General features: G+C 45.2%; 1 protein-coding gene and 3 long non-coding RNA genes across 4 annotated transcripts; 1 reads left to right on the top strand and 3 right to left on the bottom strand.

Annotated features, from left to right (window-relative positions):
• Positions 1 to 8,126: 8,126 nt before the first annotated feature.
• Positions 8,127 to 8,545, top strand: LOC119767731. Its single transcript, XR_005277683.1, has 2 exons — positions 8,127 to 8,164; positions 8,260 to 8,545. It is a non-coding gene; the product is annotated as an uncharacterized LOC119767731 (long non-coding RNA).
• Positions 8,546 to 10,065: 1,520 nt separating this feature from the next.
• LOC6042611 (protein transport protein Sec31B) lies at positions 10,066 to 11,358 on the bottom strand. Its single transcript, XM_038250713.1, has 3 exons — positions 11,184 to 11,358; positions 10,678 to 10,842; positions 10,066 to 10,620 (listed from the first exon to the last, which is right to left on the bottom strand). Exons 1-3 carry the CDS (start codon positions 11,356 to 11,358, stop codon positions 10,472 to 10,474), a joined length of 489 nt encoding a protein of 162 aa, XP_038106641.1. The 3' UTR covers positions 10,066 to 10,471.
• Positions 11,359 to 13,236: 1,878 nt separating this feature from the next.
• On the bottom strand, positions 13,237 to 13,662 carry LOC119767355. Its single transcript, XR_005277464.1, has 2 exons — positions 13,543 to 13,662; positions 13,237 to 13,448 (listed from the first exon to the last, which is right to left on the bottom strand). It is a non-coding gene; the product is annotated as an uncharacterized LOC119767355 (long non-coding RNA).
• Positions 13,663 to 18,969: 5,307 nt separating this feature from the next.
• Positions 18,970 to 20,344, bottom strand: LOC119767193. Its single transcript, XR_005277381.1, has 2 exons — positions 19,733 to 20,344; positions 18,970 to 19,632 (listed from the first exon to the last, which is right to left on the bottom strand). It is a non-coding gene; the product is annotated as an uncharacterized LOC119767193 (long non-coding RNA).
• Between the last annotated feature and the right edge of the window lie 3,471 nt (positions 20,345 to 23,815).

Here is a 23,815-nt window from a genome sequence, read left to right as displayed (position 1 = left end):
TGTAACAAAACATAATAGTTTTGGAGATTTTGCCTAATATTTTTTACTTTAATCATTATCTGGGGTGGATATGGTAGAGCACCCAGAAATCGCCATGCTCCAGTATTCACCCACTTACAGAGTTTAAACTGTGTTTAACTAACTTATACAATTTTTGGATAGAATGCAGGTACTTATTTATTGATTTCCAACACTTATCAAACCTGAACTAATTTGTTTATTTATTAAACTGGTAGAGGGGTAATTTATGAAACTTGTTTTATGCAAAAATTTATATTTTATATCGAATTAACACAGCGTTGCTCAGTGGGTCAAAGTATCTCGAAAAGATTTTACAGACTTTTAAAATTTTATTTACTCCACTTAAAGTTTTTGCTTTGAAGGCACAGTCTACCTTGTTTTTAAATATATTTTTTTTTAATTTTTAAATTTATAAATTAAAAGAATTAAAAAATATTAAAAGAGGAGCAAAATAATCAAAAGTTCCAAATTTTCAAAAAGTTTATAGGTTTATCACATAAAAAATTAAAATTTTTATCAATGCTATACACCATATTCTTTTCTTAAGTCACCTTTTTTGCCTTTCTAACTAAAGAAAGGTATAGGTTTTACTTTAAGGCTGGACGTCATTTGCAGCTTCGTAAATATGTCGATTCAGCATGAATTTTAATCCGAAAAATTGCTAAAAAATCCCACTGCATCGATTTTCGACGCTCTATCGATTCACCTTGACAGAACTCGTCTATCTCGAACCCTCGAATTTTGAGAAAATAAATTCCGTGGAGGTCGAGTGATGTTCGTATGTGGTAAAATTTTGTGTCGCGCCGTTCTCAGCTCCCATAAATCCGATTTTGATTCTTCTAAATGCAAATGAAAGCTAGTGTGGTGAACCTGGGCGAGTTGCCGCGCAAATTTCGAATTATCCATCTGTTTTCGGATGCGGCCAGACTTTTCAACAAAATACACAGTTTTCAAATGAATATATGGTCCATTATTTTCATTTTCATATCTTTTATTCATCTCAAATATTGCATTTTTTGAGCTCTACAACCTCCCAAATTTTCATCCAGATTCATAATATTGTTCTGGAGTTAGAGCCGTTTGATTAACCTATCATAAGAAAAAAAACCCTTAAAAAAGGTAAAATCCCACCTGGTGACATTCGCCAACATTTTTCATTTCTGATTTTATCCAAAATTTCTTCCTACATTCATAGTACAGACCATGAGTGAGCATCTGAAACAAATTCGACACCGATCGGCAATTCCGATCAATTTTTAGAACGATTTACTTTTGGCCTTTCTTACTAAAGAAAGGTATAGGTTTTACTTTAAGGTGAAGCCGTTGATCATTTTGGAAGAAATTTGATCATCACTATAAAACATTCTGTATTAAATTCAATTTAACGAATTTCAGCATCAAAAGGAATCAGCATGTGCCGGTTGTTGCCATATTGAAGCCACTGGAGGAATTTTTGATCGAAATCAATTGTGCTTCAAAATTTATATAATTTTGAGGCACAGTCATCGACGTCCTAGTTGGCAATCATTGATTAATGACGATTTCCATAACTTTACAAGGAATGGGATAATCGTTACCAAAAGGAATCAGCATGTGTAGGGCACTATTCTAAACAACTTGTTGAAGGAATTTTGTCAAAATATTTAAAGCGACGCAAAATTTATATATTTGAATGAAAAATCATGACAATGATGGAAGTCACTTGGCTCTGACAGCTCCGAGAGTGTAGACGTGTGTGACGTGAGCGCTAAAGGCATCGTGCCTCGGGTTGTTTGACGGATGGAGGTGGAAGAGACCTCCGAGACGGATGATTTTCAACTCATCCCCAGAAATCGGAAGCGGAAGAAGACCCCTGAGATCACCGGAGCTGTCGTCGGAGAAGGAAAAGTGGAACAGAATGTGCTCAATAACAACAAGTTATGCCCGCTAGCGGAAAACGAAAACAACAACAATGCCAGCCCAGCAGGAGGAGGAGACGCCCCGGCGGTTTCATCACCCGGCCAGTCGGCAGGTAAACAAAAGCAACCACCTTTGGTGGTGAAGAGCACCACGGATTTTTACAAGCTCGTGGCAATAGTGGAAAGTTGTAAATTTGGTTTCAACCCGATTTACAAACTAACCCGATTTGGAACCAAAGTGACCTGCTTCTCTGTCAAAGATTTTGACAAATTGCAAAAAAGTCGCTAAAAAATCACACTGCATCGATTTTCGACGCTTCGTCGCCAAGTCGACAAGTTGTCAAGTTGAGCAATGATTAGTTATGCGGAATTCTTCAAGCACGGGAGCACGACGAAAATTAGACGACCCGAAGAAATAGTGAAAGTGATAGTGAAAGTAAAATAAATAAAGTGTCAATAAATAATCATGAAGTGAAAATATTATTATAAATATATTTAATATTATATTATACTTAATATCTGTGTAAAACTCACTATCAGAATCTAATGTTTTCTTGTGTTCTCTTTTGTTCTTTTCGTTTCAAACTGAATGAGCGAGCATCTGACTTGCTACACAGCTACAGAACAAATTAACACCAGCTGTGATCAATACCACACCGACTGTCAAGGATTGCTACCAAGCTTGGTGTCCACGGCTATACAGTGTTTGTGATATAATAGTACCGTAAACCGGGGTGACTTTGATAGTATTTCAATTTGTTTTGGAATATTTTCCAACAGGTAAGGGTTTTCTCAAGATTATTAATTTTAAAACATGTACTGGGGTAGGCCACTCAAAGTCCATGCACTATTTTGGAAAAAATTCTTTCAATGGTGTTTAGAAAAATAGTTACGTTAAAAATTCTATGTTTAAATTCCGGGTGACTTTGATAGTCATAGTTTTTCTTGTTAAAATCATATATAAGATGTTCAAACTTGATTTGTACGTTAAATGTACCATCACTAAAGTAGTTGATATAGTTTTTTTTAAAAAATATAGTTTTTAAGAAAATTAACTATGTTTATGAGCTTTTCAACAAAATAAATATAAATTTTAGGTAAAATTATAAAAAATTCGAAATTTTGCCTGAAATTAGTTAAAACTAGTTTTGTTTATAAAATTATCGATTTATATTGCATTTTATACTGAATTCGAAGCACGAATCACAAGTTTTCACATTTTACATGAAATTTGTTCAACTTAAATTGCCTATAAATTTGGAGTTTTCTTTTAGTCGGTTTCAAAAACACATATTATTTATTATTTACAAACTTATTTAACCTTCTCCTAGTGGAAAATTGTCCAAAGAATCCGAAAATGCATTACGTTTTCCGATTCAAAATCATGTTCATTGAGAAAAACATGACGCTTTGAGAAGTTTAAAATAATGACTTTCATCAACATTTTCTTAACTATAGTTAACTAACTTATTAAACTTTTCAAAATTTTATGAAAAACCACGGTCAGTATGATTCTGAACCATTCGGTACGTATTTTAATTGTTCTCTTCATTTTGCGGAAATATCGCAAACCTATCAAAGTCACCCCGTCTATCAAAGTCACCCCGTTTTACGGCACATAAAATTCAACTAAAGTACCATGTTTTATACATCAATCGACGCGGCAGAATGTCCTCTTTAAGACACTGTAATTGGATTTGCAAAAAAAAATCTTTAAAAATACAAAAAAAGTTTACTGAAAAAAGTCAAAAAAGAGGTCAAATAATTTTCCGTACCCCTATTAAAAGTACAAAATCTGATCGATTTAAGTTTCTGTGTCAAATACTAGTACCTCTAGTCAGTTTGTGACAACTTTGAACTTCTGTTAACTTTATTTAGTTAGTTTACCTATATTAAAAATTGGTTCAAATTTATTTTTTTTAGATAAAACTTATCAAAACATTAGTTTATAAACAACTATTAAAAAAAAATGCTTTTTTATGTTGTTAGAGTCTCTATTGAACAAGTTTCAACAATATTTGTTCAAAATATACATTGTTTTCATCTTTTTTATTGACATTTTTCGACCAAAATACTGTTTCGGAACAATACCATTAAACAATCCCGATTGTCCCGGAACCGGTTTATCTCCTCGGGGGGAAATAATGTGGTTGTCAGATAGAGGAAAAAAAAAACCCACCTCTTGCAATTTGAAGCATCCAATTTCGTCCACTACAAACCGATTACGAGTCCCTAGTCTGAAATTTGAAATTTTCGAATTCCCCAAGCAAAACATTTTAACCCAGGACGGTACAGAAATTCTCAGCACAAAAACTGAAAATTTCAAATTGGATGCTTCAAATTGCAAGATGTGGGTTTTTTTGTCCTCTATCTGACAACCACATTATTTCCCCCGAGGGGTTAAACCGGTTCCGGGACAATCCGGATTGTTTAACGGTATTGTCCAACCGAGAGACCTCCAAGGTCGCAGGGAATATTAATTAGTATCGGCTTTTTATTTTTGACCCTTTTGTTAATACAAATTCATTTGCAGATACCACTTTAAAAGTATGGCTCGCGCTCTACTTTGATGTTTTGCTAATTCTATCCGCTTTCTACCCCCAATGTGTCCCGCACTGGGGTTGCCTGGGGTAACTTCGAGTTGACCTGGGCCGCCCGAGGAATTATGTCGTAGGTGGCTCGTGTACCGGTTCACACACCTCTCCTCGCGGCAAGGTTTTGAAACTTATGACTTTGGTCAGTTATCAAGGATGGCTAGCTCAGTCCTTTCCAGGACAAAAGACCATCAACTCAAAAGTAGTCGTAGACCTAGCTACTGACTACTCATCACTCAGGGTCGGCACGAACTACTAAGCGGATTCAGGTAGATACGGATAGGGCATTAAAAATCAAAGAACCACACTTTTCAAAATAAAACGTGTAATTTATTGAAGACGTGTATCTGTGTGTGGGTGTGGGCGTGTAAAGTAAATCCCGGGACAACGTACCGTACTGCTGCAGCTGGTCCTCGGACTGACCGCCTTCGGCGTTCTCCTTTACGATGGCCGGTCACAGGAGCGCCCGCGACTGTACCGCCGGAACTCCCAGGGACGAATCGGCAAGCCCGGAGTTTGGGCTCGCCGAGAGGGGAACCTCCTTGACGATAATGGCGCCAGAGGTCGTTGGTCTTTGACGTTGAGATGCATGTAAAGGCTCCTCCGCACTTATAGGCCTGGACCGACCGATATCCGTGCGCCGTTGAGGTCCAGCGGACTGTTGACTTCCGCCGGTGCACTTCCACTTCCGGAATGCGGGACGTGTTCAGCGCAAATTGACGGCACTGACACTTACGGACACTCAACCGGACACACGGACGCCTGAATAGCAAAAGAGGCCGATCTTTGGAATCGGCGAGCCAGGTAGACTTCTCCCTCTTATTTTCCCTGGAGGGAAAACCACCATTTTCCATCCCACCCATTGTGTACCGTCTCGACGCGACGCCGTCAAGAACGGTCTTGTTCGCAGCGGTACGAAAAACCCTTCGCTGCTTTGTAGGGTGTGATGTTGTATGTTGGGGAATAAATTAAAAAGTGAAGGTTCGTTTAAGAATTGTAACCAACGGTTACAGTTTTCCGTAGGTCTACATTCGAACATGCAACATGGGACAGCATGAATCTTCAGCTGAAGCCGGACGAATGTATTCCGAAATTACAGAATTACAGAAAATTCAAAAGTCATCTGGCTTGTAAAATGCAACAAAATACAGGGTAGAGCATCCCAATTGATTGAATCCAAAGGGAGTTATTGGCATTTTAGTGAAAAAACAGCACAATTTTCAAACTCAAATAAAAATAGTTTCCAATTAATTAAAATCAAAACAATTAAGCTGCCTTATTCTGGTGACATCTAGTGGCCTTGGAAACGAACTTGATTTTCAATAAATTTGATTGGAAAATTGTTTAACTTTAATTTTTTAAAGGGTTTAAATGTATGAAAATAAACATTTGTATGTATGTATCTATTGTGAAATTGCCTCAGGAATACGAAAATGATAAAATTATCACTGGAAAATTTGATCTAAGGGATCCCCCGAGCCAAAATTTACTACCAAAAAAATCACTAAAAGAAAAAGTATCTATTTAATATGTTAAACTGCCTTACTCAAAACGTTCTCAGTCTCAGATGGTAGTCCCAGATGTCCCCTACAAGCTGCTGGTCGAATTTAGTCAATATCTGGATTTAACACTTACGCCCTTGTTTAAGGAGGGCGACATTTTTGTAAAGAATTTGTTAGTCGACGACTAACCTCGACTAACCTACAACTCAGCCCTGATCTCCTTTAGGCTTTTTTTTAATTTGCAAACATGGCATTTTGGGCGCAATGGGGCTTCCTGAGAGGCGCTTTATCCTTTTCAAGAAGGCGCAGCACAAATCGGCAACTTGGCAAATTTGCAAAATGCAAAGTTTCTCTTGGGCCCTGCTGAGGGCGCCAAATTGTTTTTTTTTTTTTGTAAAGAACTTGTTAGTCGACGACTAACCTACAGCTCAGCCCTGTTAATGATCGATAACAATCCCCTCCACTTTTGGCGAACATTAAATTGGATCCACAAACCACAATTCAGCATTCAGCTCTTAAGCATTTAATTGCTTTAAAATCTTCGGTCCCTCCCAAGTAACCGCGAGGCACTAAATAGTTGCATTAAATCAGTATTATATTGGCATTTAATACCAGCAAATAATGCTTCAAAACATTTAATCAGCCTTTTCCCCTTGAGAAATATTTCAAGTGGCGCACAGTGATGCTGATTTAATAGAGGTTTCTACGTGCGCATGTATTGCGTGTTCGTACACACAAAAGATTGAGGTTAAATTTTGTCCGGCCAGCAAAATCAGATGGTGCGCTAGTGAGCGTACGCGAAACGTCATAAAGCTCTATATACGCTTACCAAATAAAACCAAAAAAACTAACTTAATCCACCTATGTGGTTGATGCCTTCCTCATTTTCAATATAAGTGGTTTACTAGCTATTTTTTTTAGATCCAGAAAAATAAGAACACAGATATAACTTAAGTGGTCATATCTCAAGACATGGTTGCCAGATCTTAAATGTTAAGTGCTCGTTGGAAAGGTCTCTCGATTACCTAACCAACGATGGGTCGGATGATGGATCCGGACATCGTTTACATACATTTAAGTGAGATCCGGCTTCAAAAAAGTACATAAATATCACTTAAGTGGTCATAACTCGAGACAGGGTTGCCAGATCTTCAATGTTGTGGACTCGTTGGAAAGGTTGTGACCTGCCTGCTGCAGTTGACCATCGCAACAGTAGAAGTCTGCGAATAATAAGAAGAGTGCCCTAAGCCATCCCAATCAGGGCAAAATTTAATCTTCTGTCTTCTAGAATTTTTATAAAACCACTACACTTACAACACAAACAAGAAGCCAAGAACCATCATCATCATCGATTGCGGCTTCCCAGCAGCCGATCGGTGCGGATTGCGCGCTGACTCTCGCGAGTGCGTGATCTCCCAGCTAACCGTACGCACATAAGGCACGTATGCACTAGATATTGGGCATCAAAACTGAAGGCCGATCGTTGATTAATTACCCTAGCACAAAACACAACAAGCACATCCACCGATTATGTTTATGCTCGTCACCACATCAACATACCGGACCAACATCAACCATGCCAGCATCAAACTAATTTGAGGGGGAAATCAAGTCGAGCAGCCACCCTGGCGATGCCCCGGTACTCACTCTCCAATCTCTTATCGGCCAATGTCAACCAGAGCCGTGAGTGATAAGACGAGGCGCGATCGGTCAACCAATATAGCCGATCGTCGCCCGCAGATCGTCATCAGTCACTGGTTTAGCGTAAAGGAGACCGCGTCGATCGTCAACCCGTCAACTTTTCCGCCGGACGATCGACCTCAGGAAGAAGTTTTGTTCGAGGATTTTTGTGGTGAAAACCGTCTCACCAGTGTAATTTTTGCGGATTTTTGTGATGTGAGCGTAATTTTAATCGTAATCTTGATTGTTTCGCCTAGGAGGAAGAACAAGGCGTGGAATAATAACCGCACTGGAGTGCGAGGTGCCGCGACACCGTAAATTGGTCGTGGTGGAGAGGCGACCCTCCCTCGTGTGCTTAATTTGTGTTAATTTGAGTCTTCTTTGTACTTTTTTGTGCTAGTGAGGTGGCGTCTACGATCAGCATGGATCAGCATGGCCATGCTGGAGTAGTAAGGAGTACTTGAGATCGGTAAGGAGAAGATCTAACCGCCATTCTAAAATAAGTCCCAAAAATGTGCTTCGTCCCTGAAATGTGTTCTAATTGTTCTGTCTGCCATTGTGCAGGCCTTCATTTCCTGTTTCGTAAGCTAAATTCCATCATGGCTGGAGCCGTGGTGTGGAGCGGTGCGCTGCTGTGCATTCCTGCCGACTGGACGGCGGGGCAAATGCACCGGATGGCCGGCGTTCTCGCCGGTGACCAAGCTGGGTTCTGCCCGGGCAGCAACGTTGTTCCGGATCGTCGAGGGATACACGGGGGTCACACACACACACACAGGTTTACACCCGCAACTCTAGTTTTAAGGACGCCAACTAGGTTTAGTTCGCCAATATAGATGTAAGTACGCTAAAATCCCCTCTTTTATTTCTGTGTAGGTTGAATTTATCCTTGTCTTGGGAGGGCTGGTTGATTATCTGGGATTCTGTTGGAATTCGACCCATTTTTATTGTTTGCTGTGTTCTATTGCATCTGTGCAGGAAATGGTACTCCTGCTATTCAATAGTACTCCATCTTGTCTCATGCTCGCACTTTCCCCGGATATGGGAAGGTGACAAGGTCTCTCGATTACCTAACCAACGATTGGTCGAATGATGGATCCGGACATCGTTTACATACATTTAAGTGAGATCCGGCTTCGAAAAAGTACATAAATATCACTTAAGTGGTCATAACTCGAGACAGGGTTGCCAGATCTTCAATGTTGTGGACTCGTTGGAAAGGTCTCTTGATTACCTAACCAACGATTGGTCGAATGATGGATCCGGACATCGATTACATACATTTAAGTGAGATTCGGCTTCGAAAAAGTACATAAATATCACTTAAGTGGTCATAACTCGAGACAAGGTTTCCAGATCTTCAATTTTGTGGACTCGTTGGAAAGGTCTCTCGATTACCTAACCAACGATGGGTCGGATGATGGACCCGGACATCGTTTACATACATTTAAGTGAGATCCGGCTTCAAAAAAGTACATAAATATCACTTAAGTGGTCATAACTCGAGACAGGGTTGCCAGATCTTCAATGTTGTGGACTCGTTGGAAAGTTCTCTCGATTACCTAACCAACGATGTGTCGGATGATGGATCCGGACATCGTTTACATACATTTAAGTGAGATCCGGCTTCAAAAAAGTACATAAATATCACTTAAGTGGTCATAACTCGAGACAGGGTTGCCAGATCTTCAATGTTGTGGACTTGTTGGAAAGGTTCCTCGATTACCTAACCAACGATGGGTCGGATGATGGATCCGGACATCGTTTACATGCATATAAATGAGATCCGGATATATGTGAAAACACATTTTTATATATAACTTTTGAACTACTTATCTATATACGCATCTTCAAACAATTCAATAGTGCAGTATGGGGCACCAAAACAAATCGAATGCAACTTGTTTGACTCAAATCGGATCAGCCAATGCCGAGAAAACTTGGCAAGAATTTTGAGCACCAAAGGGAATACGCACACACATACGCACACACACACAGACATTTGTTCAGTTTTCGATTCTGAGTCGATAGGTATACATGAATATAGGTCTACGAACTGTTTTTCAAAAGTTCATTTTTCGAGCAGGATTATAGCCTTACCTCAGTGAGGAAGGCAAAATGGTAATTAACATGATTTTTGGAGTTCAACTCGGATAACACTTTTTTTGGTAAAGTGGGTCGAACTGGCAAAATCATGATTTTCATGATTTGCCGAGTTCGAGCTGGGGAAATATTTCACAGGTTTAGAGGTTGCCTATATTCGGGCGCTTTTGGATTTCTCTTTTGGGATTGAAATAAAAACAATCAAAGTTTAAAATAAATTAACAACACTGCGCTATTTTTATTTTATTATTTTTACTCTAAAAACTCAGGCATTTAAAAAAAAAAGTATGGATTTTGGAGTTAATGCACCGGGCAGGATCGCGTAACTCCGCCGATTTTTAGGTTCGGTGACAAAGGCCGGAAGCACGATGACGACAACAGGCGAGTTCCGGTTACCAGTTCCACTTCCTGTGTGTAGTTTAGCCCAAGCGAGGCACGATTCTGCCGCTGGTGGCGATGGGGATCAGTACGATTTCGAGACCACAGAATGGGACAGCGAACGGCAGGCAGTTCTTGCTGCAGCAGTAATTGGTTCGCCTCGTCGTCGAATCCCCTTTGTCAGATTGCGAGCGTTGCTCCGGCGTTCTTGACCTGCTTGACCATGCTCAGGAACTTTTCCTGCTCGTACTCGCGCATCTTGCGGTAGTCCTCGACCGAGGTCACATCTAGCTGGGATTCAGCGGCTCGAACGGGCCACGACACGAGGTGACTGGTGGACCTCCTGGATGCCGCGCAGCTCCTCCTCCGAGGCGTGATGAACTCTGGCCGGACCGTTCGGCTGCTGGAATATGCTTAAGCTACCCGCAGAACCGGTGCGAATGTGCGCTGGAAATTTTGAAAGTTGTTAAAAGTGATCCTTGGAATTGAGTTGATAAAACTTACTGCGCCGGTACGCGAACGAAAATCCCCAGTCGATCTGCCGACTCTTGGTGTATATTTCGAGCCGCAGGAAGTCGATGCGGCTGCTGAGCCGGGCCGCCACCACCTTGTCCCCAGTCAGCTTGATGTTGGTGACACCGTTCTTGCGAGTGCACTCTCGTGAATGCCCTGAAACAAACGCACATCACTTAGCTGCCAACACGACTTGAGATCTACAAGCTTACCTTGAAGTTGCCGGTGATGCCCTTTTAAAACTCGAGCCGACCGGCGCACCCGATCACGATAAGATTATCCAGAAAGTTCAGACACCAGATCAGCGAGGTTTGATAGGATTTCTTGCGCGCCGTACTGCTGCCAGGTTTTTAGTTCATTTCTTCGCTGTGGTTTTGTCGCTGTAGCATGGTGGCCGCCTCGTAGTACGGATTTGGACCGGAGGACGAGAGGAAGCGGTTTCGGAGCTCCGCTCCCGATCCGCCATGGCCAGTCGTTTCTGTGAGTTCACACGAGACCCTGAACATCCTCAAACGGTTGCGCCTTCGTTCCTGGGGTCATCGACGCCACCGTGTTGTTCAGATCCCAGATGTATATTTCCGACTCCGACGCTCCCGAGGCCAACAGTTTATTCTGGTACGGATTGAAGTCCATACTGCGCACCACTCCGTTGTGTTTGACCTGTTGGGCCATCAGCGCATTCTCCCCGGACAAAAGCTTCGAAGCGCTGTAAACCTGGATGACGCCACCTTCGCAACCACCGACAATGACCCCGTTCGGGTTCGTGGCCGTACCAAAATCCAGCCGACTCCACACGACCTTGTGGGACCGGTGCGCACTTGTCTAACTTCCCACCAGCTTCAGATCATAGCTCGGATCTTCCAGATTAATCGTGTACAGCCCCAACACGGCTTTATAGGATTACAAAATAGGTATATATTTCCTCCTATCTAGACCGTTCCGGAGGCGAGCAGATGGGGACAAATCTGTTGCAAAAATTTGTGGAATGAAGTTTTCCTTGATCATCCTGGAACATCCGGCTTGGTATTCCTGCCCCCGGAGGATGTGCTGACGGGAAGTGGCGATGTTTGGCGGCGAAAATGACGGTGTACAGATGGAAGGATTTAAAGTATGGAATGTTCAGTTTTGTGCATCAAGACCAGCAGTAATGGAGTGTTCGCTAGGTTGCATGTCCAGGAAAAGTATTGGGCGTAATAAGTTATGTCTAAAGTGCATTAATTATTAAATAATAAATTGATTCTAGTTGTACAAAGTGTATTTTCTTTGACGGTGGAAGATTTCATAACAATTTTCAGCAACATGTAAGAAACATGGATTTAGTTCGTGATCGGGTGAAACATCATCTCTTGTTGAGCAATCACGTCCGTAAAGCACTTCCCAAACAGGCGAGACGGCACGGGCTCAGGAACCAGCGAAATCTTCTGAAAACTGCATTATCAATATCCCAAAAATGTTCCTCAGAACAAAAAAATCACGGTCCTTCAGCTGTGTCGGCAACGTAGAATGTAAACAATCCGAAAATAGAATGGCACGAAGGAGATAGGAAGGAAGAGAGAGAGAGAGGAAGCAACTTTTTTGCCTTTTCTCTTTTTTGACATTTTGTAGGGGTGGGACACTAGCAGTAGGGGCCCTGCACTAAAACAGAAATATAAAGTCCAAATCCAGCTGCAAATCCGCTGTAAAAGCGCTTTTGATGCAGATGTGAAAACACTTTAGCTTTTACCCGCAGCTGGAAATGCGCTGTTAGTGCAGTACAGTGACTATATTTAGTGCTGGATGGTTACTTGGGTTGTCCAATAATCCTTCCACCAGTGGACCGAACCTTTTCGCCATTATTGGAAGGCCATCCGTCCACCGGCGGACGGATTCCTCTTGCATCCTTGTGCCGTAATACGTCCACCGGTGGACCGAACCTTTTCGCCAACAATCCACCGGTGGACGGATTCCTCCTGCAAAACCTTGTGCCGTAATCCGTCCACCGGTGGACCGAACTTTTTTGCCAACATTGGAAGGCAATCCGACCCCCCGGTGGACGGATTCCTCTTACATTCTTGCCCGGTAATCCGGTCCATTTTACTTACTTCAAAATCAACCCGAAGGAGCGCAAAAACAAACTAACAATAAATATTTAAAACGAAACGTTTCAAACGAAATTCAAAAATTTCGCTAAGTCCAAAATCGCACTTTTGGGAGTTCGCTTAACTGAACTCGTTTTTTGACGATTTTAACCATTTTTCGAGTTCGCGAAATCACACTTTTTTGAGTTCGTTTAAGCGAACTGTCAAAAGTGCGATTTCTGAACTCCCAAAAGTGCGATTTTCAGTAACCGTATACTTCACCGAAAGCTCGAACAAAAATAAACTGTTTTAGGGAGCGTTCTTTTATTACGTAACGCAAAAATTTAGATTTTCGAACCCCCTCGTAACAAAATTTCCATATAAATTTTAAAAAAATTGTATGGAGCGTAACACGGCCGTCGACCCCCCCTCCCCCCCCCAACTGCGCTACGTAATAAAAGAAGGCTCCCTTAAAAAAAAAAAAGAACGCAGCTGCTCCACCACGAGGTGGTCACTCCAAATATATTGCATTTATTTCATAAGTTGATCCGTATGTGCATCCATATCACTGCTCCACACACTTGGTGGTGTGCCTCCTTTGATTTTTTTCTCCTGTTGCGTTTCATGTGTGAGTGTGACACTTTGATGTTATTCTTGCATTTTTCTCGTCGATTTCCAGGATGCGCGCCAGACAACTGATGTATTCTGAAATTTACCAGAGAACTTTTGAGAATGTCCTTGATGTCCTTTGTGCTATGGGGGCTATGGGCATAAGTTTTGAAAAATTTGGCTACATTACAGGCTGCAGTTTCCCACATAAATAAACACTTCAGTCAGCGGGAATTGGACCAGGTTCACGCAAAAATAAAACTGATACACACTGGGAAATTTGCGCCTTAGGGACCATCCATAAACCACGTGGACACTTTTTTTGGAATCTGTTACCCCCCCTCCCCCCTCTCGTGGACAATTGTCCATACATAAAAAACTTTTTTGTATGGATCGTGGACAATCGTCACACTCCCCCCCTCTCCAAAATGTCCACGTGGTTTATGGATGGTCCCTTAGCCCGCACGTTTATTGGAACAGTATGACGGGAGATGGATAAAAGTCAATAAGAGCGTGCCTGGCCTGAAATGTTTCCCGTATCGATGGGTTACTTTGTTGATAAACATGAAATGAGCTAATCTCTACGTAATTGGCCGATTTCGACCTTTTTTGTATTTTTTTATTTGGCTCAAACTTTGTGGGGCCTTCCCTATTACCAAACAAGCTATTTTATGTCATTGGTTCACCCATACAAGTCTCCATACAATTTTGGCTGCTGTCCATACAAAAATGGTATGTAAATATTCAAACAGCTGTAACTTTTGAGTGAATTTTCTGATCAATTTGGTGTCTTCGGTTTTAATCAACTTTTTTTTCACAATAACTCAATTTCCCAAAATACTTATTTTTTGATTTTCGAGATTTTTTGATATGTTTTAGGGGACAAAAATCCGCAACTTTTGAGCCATAGAGAAACATGGTCAAAAAATCTGCCTATAAAATTGTCTAAGAGACATTGAAGATTTGACCTCGGGTTGCTGAGATACAGCCGCTTTAAGATAAAGAAACACAAAAATTGAAGTTTTCTAAGTCTCACCAAAACATATGTCAATATCTCAGCAACTAATGGTCCGATTTTCAATGGTAAAATATGAAACATTCGTAACATTTTCCGATCTTTTCGAAAAAAAATATTTTGAATTTTTTTAAGTAGATATTAACATTTTAATAAAGCCAAACATTGAATATTACGCCCATTTACAATGCTAGTCTTGATTTATTTTTTTTCAAAATATTTTTTTCGAAAGGATCGAAAAATTTCATGAATGTTCGGACAATCAGTTGCTGAGAATGTCTCTTAGACAATTTTATAACAAATTTTCTGAACTTTAAAAAAAATATTTTCAGAAATGGTCACTCATGGTCACTATTTTAAAAAATCGAAAAACTGCATATATTTCGCTAAAATCAAACTTTCGGTGGCTTTATCTTGAAAACAGAGCTCTTTATCACAAAAAGGTGCAGGTGGTTATGTTACACATGACCAGTATGACAAAGAACTTTGCAAGATGATTGTTGAAATTTTCGATTAGAATGTCCGGTCAAAAATCCCCTCTTATAATAACCGTCCTATCGAACTAAGGGGACGGAAATTGCAAGTGGAGCTGAAATAGAAACCGAAGTGAAATCAATTTACTTTCCTTCACCACTCGAAAGTTACCAAGATGCGGGAATTTTTTTGCAAGGCTGTTGCAAGCAATCGGCGGCAGTAAAGGAAATTTGAACAGCAGACATTAAAAACTACCCTTACAGGGCGCTTAACTATTACGAGATAGTTATTTTAAATTTCCAGAAACAGATTTTCGCAGTGGCACAAAAAAATGTGCATCGCGGTAATCTATTTATTACTTCCTGCCTAATAAGCAATATATTTTAACTGCTTAGTTTCAGATAATGGCCAAATGAAACTTTTTATATCCAGTATCAAAAATCATTAAGTTTGATACCCATATTGCCCCAACTCTTACGTTTCGGCAAATGTCCCCACATCAGAACATCCGCGGGACCTCCGGCCACTCCGGATTGTGACCACTACTGCCAAAATATCAAATTTCATATCCAGTATCAAAAACCATAAAGTTTGATACCCATATTGCCCCAACTCTTACGGTCCGGCAAATGTCCCCCCATCGGAACATCCGCGGGGCCTCCGGCCACTCCGGATTGTGGCCACTACTGCCGAAATGTCAAATTTCATGTCCAGTATCAAAAACCATAAAGTTTGATACCCATATTGCCCCAACACTTACGGTCCGGCAAATGTCCCCCCATCGAAACATCCGCGGGGCCTCCGGCCACTCCGGATTGTGGCCACTACTGCCGAAATGTCAAATTTCATGTCCAGTATAAAATACCATAAATTTTGATACCCATATGGCCCCAACACTTACGGTCCGGCAAATGTCCCCCCATCGAAACATCCGCGGGGCCTCCGGCCACTCCGGATTGTGGCCACTACTGCCGAAATGTCAAATTTCATGTCCAGTATCAAAAACCATAAAGTTGGATACCCATATTGCCCCAACTCTTACGGTCCGGCAAATGTCCCCCCATCGGAACATCCGCGGGGCCTCCGGCCACTCCGGATTGTGGCCACTACTGCCGAAATGTCAAATTTCATGTCCAGTATCAAAAACCATAAAGTTTGATACCCATATTACCCCAACTCTTACGGTCCGGCAAATGTCCCCCCATCGGAACATCCGCGGGGCCTCCGGCCACTCCGGATTGTGGCCACTACTGCCGAAATGTCAAATTTCATATCCGGTATCAAAAACCATAAAGTTTGATACCCATATTGCCCCAACTCATACGGTCCAGCAAATGTCCCCCCATCGGAACATCCGTGGGGCCTCCGGCCACTCCGGATTGTGGCCACTACTGCCGAAATGTCAAATTTCATGTCCAGTATCAAAAACCATAAAGTTTGATACCCATATTGCCCCAACTCTTACGGTCCGGCAAATGTCCTCCCATCGGAACATCCGCGGGGCCTTCGGCCACTCCGGATTGTGGCCACTACTGCCGAAATGCCGAAATGTCGCACGCAGAATTCACTTTTTTACAAAGGATATCGTTTGTTTAATATGTTACCTGAAGCAACAAGAAACTCGGACAATCTACGTGATTTTAAAAAGTTTTGTAAATCTTTGGTAAGGCAAAGACCACTGTTGTAAGTGACTGCAGAACATTGACTGAGGGTGGCTGTGACAGAGAGTGTATGGTTTAATTGTTTGTATGTTTGGATTATTGGTTTGTTTGTTTGCTCTCTTAATCGGTGCACGTCTCAGTGAATGAATGAAAAATACGTTGTTGGGCCGTATATAAGACATGCGTGTGGAATTAATTTACCAGTACCCAATGTTTAAAGCAACCTGATAAGTGTTGAGGATGGAAAAAGAGAGACAAGGATGGACATACACGGAAGTTGACTAAGATGATAGGATTGTCTCCAAAATTATCGAAAGATATCTGCTCATAATCCTTCCATACTACAAAAGATGTGTATGGGTAAGAGGTGGGCCATCCAGATAAATGTCAAATTTCATGTCCAGGATCAAAAACCATAAAGTGTGATACCCATATTGCCCCAACTCTTACGGTCCGGCAAATGTCCCCCCATCGGAACATCCGCGGGGCCTTCGGCCACTCCAGATTGTGGCCACTACTGCCAAAATGTCAAATTTCATGTCCGGTATCAAAAACCATAAAGTTTGATACCCATATTGCCCCAACTCTTACGGTCCGGAAAATGTCCCCCCATCGGAACATCCGCTAGGCCTCCGGCCACTCCGGAATGTGGCCACTACTGCCGAAATGTCAAATTTCATGTCCAGTATCAAAAACCATAAAGTTTGATACCCATATTGCCCCAACTGTTACGGTCCAGCAAATGTCCCCCCATCGGAACATCCGCGGGGCCTCCGGTCACTCCGGATTGTGGCCACTTCTGCCGAAATGTCAAATTTCATGTCCAGTATCAAAAACCATAAAGTTTGATACCCATATTGTCCCAACTCTTACGGTCCGGCAAATGTCCCCCCATCGGAACACTGCCAAAATATCAAATTTCATGTCCGGTATCAAAAACCATAAAGTTTGATACCCATATTGCCCCAACTCTTACGGTCCAGAAAATGTCCCCCCATCGGAACATCCGTGGGGCCTCCGGTCACTCCGGATTGTGGCCACTTCTGCCGAAATGTCAAATTTCATGTCCAGTATCAAAAACCATAAAGTTTGCTATCCATATTGCCTCAACTCTTACGGTCCGGAAAATGTCCCCCCATCGGAACATCCCTGGGGCCTCCGGCCACTCCAGTCCAGGTGGTGGCCAGTTCCAATGATCGACTCCCGCGACTGGCATGTCTTAGCTAGTCCTTGCCTCCAAACCATCTGCTCTCGGACCTCCAGGCCGTCTGCTACCGGGCCACCAGGCCATCTGCTTCTGATGTGTTCTCGTCGTCATAACGTGCTCTCCTTCACAGCCACACTCGTGGGTTCTCGACTCCTGTAACCATCGAGACGTGTACCGATTTGGTAGAGCCAACCGTCATAGCGTGCTCTCCTTCACAGCCACACTCGTGGGTTTTCGACTAGGCTCCTAGTCGTTCCTCCTCTGATCGTCTCTCCATTTCCGCTGGAGAGCCGAAGTGATCTGCGTCACCGCTCCGACGACCGCATTCCACTTGGCGATGTCGCTGCACATTCTTCGCACCACATTATCCGGGCTGGTGTCTGCTCCGATAATGGCCAGCATTTCGCTTCGCGCTGCCTCGAAGCGAGGGCAGCCAAACACCACGCGCTCCGGTGTTTCCTCGCAATCGACGCAGTCCGGACAGAGAGGAGACTCCGCATGTCCGAACCTGTGCAGGTACTTCCTGAAGCAGCCATGGCCCGACAGGAACTGTGTGAGGTGGAAGGTGACCTCTCCGTGCCTTCTGCTCACCCACGTGGATACGGACGGGATAAGCCGATGCGTCCATCTGCCTTTCACCGTGGTGTCCCACTCACGTTGCCACCTTGCCAGCGATTCGGCTCTCGCAGCTTCCCGGATACCTCTCGTGCCTCTTCGGGTGTAGCGCACGGTGTCCTCCTCCAGTGTGATGCCGATGGGGATCATTCCGGCTATGACGCCAACTGCTTCCGACGAGATGGTCCTGTACGCGCTTGCAACCCGCATTGCCATCAGTCTCTGCGTTCTGTCAAGCAGCGCTCGATTTCGCTTCGTCCCCAGCGCCGTCCACCATACCGGTTCGCCGTTCCTAAGTATGGACGTCGCGACACTTGCCAAGAGGCGGCGCCTACTGCTCCTGGGTCAAGCGTTGTTCGGCATAATCCTCGACAGTGTCATGATCGTCTTAGCCGCCTTCTCGCAGGCGTAATCGACGTGACTGTTGAAGTTCAGCCGGTCATCCACCATCACCCAGAGGTACTTGAGCGCTCTCTTCGAGTGCACTATGTAACTTTCGTCTTGCGCGGCCTTAGAGTTACATGCTACCAGGCAAGGGCATCGAAGCATAAAACTCAGTGAAGGTTGTGGGAGGTCCGAATGACTCCCAATTTCTCTCAAGGGTCGGCATGCGCTCATGCTCACGAGGCAGGAAAACACCATGTGTCGCTTCAAGATAAACTCCTCGGTTTATTCTCTGACGTCACTTTATTACACCGGCTTCCTCTTCTACCTGACCTCCTATCCATTCACACTAACCCACTTCCTTACAGGCTACCTCCTACGTCGACCTGCTTCTTCCCGGATACCGTGGGTAGATCTTCTGCTGATGTGGGGCCCCTCAGCTACGCCTGCCGCTGCTCTGCTTCCGGATCTCCGGAACCGACCTCCGGCCGTCTCGTTCTGCTGCTCGCTGGCCTGGGGGTGGACGTTGAACTCACCGGCGTCCCGGTGTCGTTGTGGTTGCTGCTGCAGACTTCGCTGTCCCCTTCGTGTGCCTGTCCCTCGCGCCCTCGAGTATAGTGACGGACTCGAGCTTCCACGTCACCGAAGTTCTGTGGGAATTGCCCGGTTTCCGGCGCTGGGTTTGAGTCGTGGGACAGGTCTTTCGGAACCAGGTGGTTCTCTGGGTGGCTTGTGGTTCGAAGGGTTCCAAAATGGAGGACGCAGACGACCTAGCGATGCCGGCTAGTCGCTGCTCGTCGATACCGCAATTGACGACGGTAGACGGTGACGCTCACGGTCACGGATGTTGGGGTGGAACAACGACCGAACCGGGGGATGTTCCGTAGCGAAGCTACGCGAACTTTAGTCCTAGACTAAGGGGTTCTGTGGATGAGAAGAGGGGGGGGGATTGTAATGGCGGTCCTATCTAGTCTGGTGACTCGCGGCACAGATCAGGGTTGTTGGAGGGTTCGCGGGGAATTACCTGGAGTTCCTGGAGTTCTCGCTTCTCCCAGTCTCCTCTGTCCTCCGTGAAGTCCTTTGACCGCTTCCTGGCACTGGCACTTCACAACACTCCGTCGAGCTGTAGTCGAAGCTACGACGGCTTTCGCGACTTGTCGCACTTCAATACACCGGGCAAATGGCCGATGAAAATCCGGGCCTCATCCCGCGAACCTCTAATCCGGCGAATCCTGGAAAACCCGCCCATCATCATCATCAGTTTCGCCACCCCCAATGGCCGCCCATTCGTTGATCCTCGGCCCTCTGGTGGTGGCTAGCAGAACTGCTCCTCGTTATAGGCGCTTTAGTACGGAAATGGCTGCGTCCGTACACGGGAGACATAAACCGACTCGTCTCACTATCCACGAACACACGCACTCCCCTGCCTCTGTGTCACCGGAATTCTCTCACAACACACCCACTGGTTACAACTACGTGTTCCCCAACGTGTATCTGGGCCTGCTGCACCTTCTTGTGGTTACTAACCAGCACCATCTCCGTCTTGTGGTGAGCGATCCGCAGCTTCACCTCGAGCATCCAGTTCTCGATCATTGCAATGGCCTCCGTAGCTAGAATTTCGACCTCCTCGACATTTTCGCCGGTTACCGTCAGCACTATGTCGTCTGCAAAGCCAACGATCTCCACGCCGTTGGGTAGCCCCAGTGTCAACACTCCGTCATACATTCCGTTCCACAGTGCTGAACCCAGAATGGATCCCGGCGGCAGGCCTGCAAAATGTTTCCAACCCAGCGTACACATGAAGCAAACCAAAATGTCAGTTCACTGCTAGCATCTGACTATAAGCCTACTGTGTCCGTTCAACCACTGCCGCCTGACTCGTGCCGGTCGGCTGCTGGAGAATGAGAGACATGAAAAAATGAGCTACACTCACTCAATTCGTGTCGTATGACTGACTCGTAAAATCCTCTCTAAACACTATTTTGACTATTTTTAAACAATTGAATGGTTCTAGACTGTGCAAAACACGTAAAACAACCATAACTTATATTCAAAATTACATTTCCACGCATAAATACTAACTTTTGTGTAAAAACTTGTTTCTTTATGTGTGTGCGTGCAACGTCGAATGTGCGTTGGTCGACTACTGCCTCGCATTGCAGCTGCTCAGTGAGCTAGGGCACTCACGACTGAGTCGGGTTTGTTTATGTCACGGTTTTGCGGTTCAGTGAATGGATCTGAAATAATCGTGTATGCGTCGCCGATTTTCGCGTCAAGACCCCTGACATTTTCAGCTCTGCCCGGCGGAACTCCCGCGGTAACAACAACGGTTTTTGTCCATCGGCAGTGTCGTAGACCAGCACGCGGTTCTCGAAGTAGCTCTTCAAGATCATGCACAAATAGTCAGGCACCTTCATTTTGTGCAGCGCTGCTGCTATGGCCGCCCAGCTCGCACTGTTGAACGCATTCTTGACGTCAATCGTGACTATTGCGCAGCAACGGTTCCCTCGGCGTTTTTTCTTCCGCGCTTCGTCGGCTTTCTCGACCACTTTCCGGATGGCGTCCACCGTGGATCTCCCTTTACGGAAGCCGAACTGCCTCGCTGCTAAGCCATGCTCGCTCTCCGTGTACTTGGTCAGCCGGTTAAGGATGATCCGTTCCAGAAGCTTTCCGAGGGTGTCCAGCAAACATATAGGCCTATACGATGATGGGTCCCCGGTGGTTTGCCTGGCTTCGGCAGCAACACGAGCTTTTGAACCTTCCACGGGTCGGGAAGTGTCCTTCGTCCAGGCATTTCTGCAGGACTGTTCGAAACCTATCCGGGAATGCTTGAACCGCCGATTTCAGGGCGAAATTCGGGATTCCATCCGGGCCGGGAGCTTTCTTCACCTTCAATCTCTTCGCTACTGCCACAAGTTCTTCGTTGGTGATCAGATGACCTTTGGCGTTGCTACCCCCTTCGTCGTTGTACGGTGTAGGAGGCCATGTCGTTGGGTCATGTCTTGGGAAGAGCCCTTCCACAATGACCTTCAGCTTGTCGGGACACGTTTCAGCCACCATCGATGGGCCTCTGATCTTCGCCATCGCGACACGATATGCGCTCCCCCAGGGGTTTGCATCAGCGTCTTGGCATAACTCCTTGAAGCAGTTTGTCTTGCTGCATTTGATCGCTTTCTTGAGCGCGGCCTTTGCAGACCGGTACTCCTCTCTGCACTCCTCTCTAGTTGCTTCGGATCTTGCTCTCTGGACTCGTCTTCTGGCACTGAGGCAACTTGCCCGAAGGGTACCGAGTTCTTCATTCCACCAGTAGGCTGGACGACGACAGTTCCTTGGCTCCAGTCTCCGCGGCATGGTTGTGTCGCATGCTGTCACCAGTTGAGCTGTTAGTACGTCGGCACTCAAGTCTTGGGGACCATCACACCAATGGAGCGCTTCCACGAAGAGACCCTCGTCGAAGTACTGCAGCTTCCATTTCCTTCCGTAGGACCGGCTGCTCCTATCTGGTACAGGGGCTCGTCTCCCGATGCTGTACCGGATCGCTTGGTGATCGCTATGGGTATAGTCCTCACTCACCCTCCAGTTCATGTCGGCCGCCAGTCACGGGCTACAGAACGTAACGTCGATAAAGGACTCACGACCGTCTTTGCGGAAGGTACTGCTGGTTCCGCGATTCGCCAGCCTAACGTCTAGCTTTGCCAGAGCTTCCATTAGGCTATGCTCCTAGCATTGGTGCATCTGCTACCCCACTCGACCGCCCACGCGTTGAAGTCACCTCCGATAACGATCGGGCTTCGTCCGATCAGTTCGTCGGTCAGACAATCCAGCATCTGCTGAAACTGCTCCAAGGTCCATCTTGGAGGAGCACAGCAGCTACAGAAGAAGGTTCCGTTTACTTTGGCGATCACGAATCCTTCAAACGCCCTCGAGACCACTTCCTGTATGGGGTACCGCCCCATCACGTGTATCGCCGCCATTCTTGCTGTATCCGCGGCCCAGTTTTCGTTGTCGTGTGGAACTCGGTACGGTTCTGCAATAATTGCCACGTCACACCCCGTCTCTGCGGTCGACTGCCACAGCAGTTGCTGTGCAGTGTCGCAGTGATTGAGGTTCACCTGGGACACCTCCATTACTTTTGCCCCAGCTTCTTGTACACCGGGCAATTAAAGCCACCCGTCGCATGAGCATGCACTTCGGCCTGTTTTTGCAGTCTCTTGCCATGTGGCCTTCTCTACCACACCTTCTGCAACTGTTGGTTCGATCGGGACCGTCGCAATTTCTCGCCTGGTGGCCGAAACCGATACAGCGGAAACACCTCGTCATCTGCTGGGTCACTCGAGGAACAGGCCTCAGTGGGCACACCGACCACCCTACTTTGACCTTGCCGGCTTCCAGCAGCTTAGACGACGAAGGCGTCGATAGTTGGATCGACGCAATTTGCGTGCCGCCGTAGGCTTTCCTCAACCGGATTGCCATCGGTGTCGTACGGTCATCCAGAAGGACGATCAGCGCATCTTCTAGCTCTTCCTCCGTCGTGATCTCGTCCAGGTTCCTGCACTCGATCGTTGTCTCCGGCGATAGCGCCCTTACCTTCGACTCGTAGCCTACGGCTTTCTCGACGAGGCTGAGCTCTTGACCGCGGGATCCTTCTTCAGCTCAAAAAGCATCGCTCCGGTCTGGATGCGCGTGGTTTTAACCACGTTCTCGCCAAGCTTTTTGAGTTCCGGATCGGTTCGTACTTTCCGGAGGAGGTCTGCGTACGAAACACCTTCCTTCACCTCGACCACCAAAGCCTCGCCTTTGTTACGCTCCTGCGAAACTTGGGTTTTGGGTGTCCTCGTTCTGCTTCCCTTTTTCTTCCGCTTCTTTTTCTTGACCTTCTCCCATTCCTTCTCCTTCCCTGGGTCTGGTTCTGGCTCCTTCGCTGGGTCCGGACTGTCTCCATTCCCCTGCTTCTGCTTCTTTGCGTCCTCCTCCTCTCCAGGCGTTTCCCTGTCCCTTTTAGAGCTTGGGCCGGGCGGCGTTTTCGGTTCTTTCTCCCGTAGCGCTTCCTCCTCCAGTTTTGCATTCAGCGTTTCTTCGGCTCTTTCAGCTCTGAGCTTCAGTGAAT

The sequence above is a fragment of the Culex quinquefasciatus genome, chromosome 2 (assembly GCF_015732765.1).
Source record: "Culex quinquefasciatus strain JHB chromosome 2, VPISU_Cqui_1.0_pri_paternal, whole genome shotgun sequence".
NCBI lineage: Eukaryota > Metazoa > Arthropoda > Insecta > Diptera > Culicidae > Culex > Culex quinquefasciatus.
Note: the sequence above shows the minus strand (reverse complement) of the source record. Positions and strands in the feature narration are given on the sequence as shown.

What these genes read in the sequence shown, in the direction of transcription:
- LOC6042611 (XM_038250713.1), bottom strand. Translation starts at nt 11,358, where the DNA reads ATGGCCCAACAGGTCAAACACAACGGAGTGGTGCGCAGTATGGACTTC. An exon ending in ACCGTTTGAGGATGTTCAGG is followed by an intron (nt 10,843 to 11,183) that starts GTCTCGTGTGAA and finishes CGTTTGTTTCAG; the next exon opens with GGCATTCACGAGAGTGCACT. An exon ending in TTCGTTCGCGTACCGGCGCA is followed by an intron (nt 10,621 to 10,677) that starts GTAAGTTTTATC and finishes CAAAATTTCCAG; the next exon opens with CGCACATTCGCACCGGTTCT.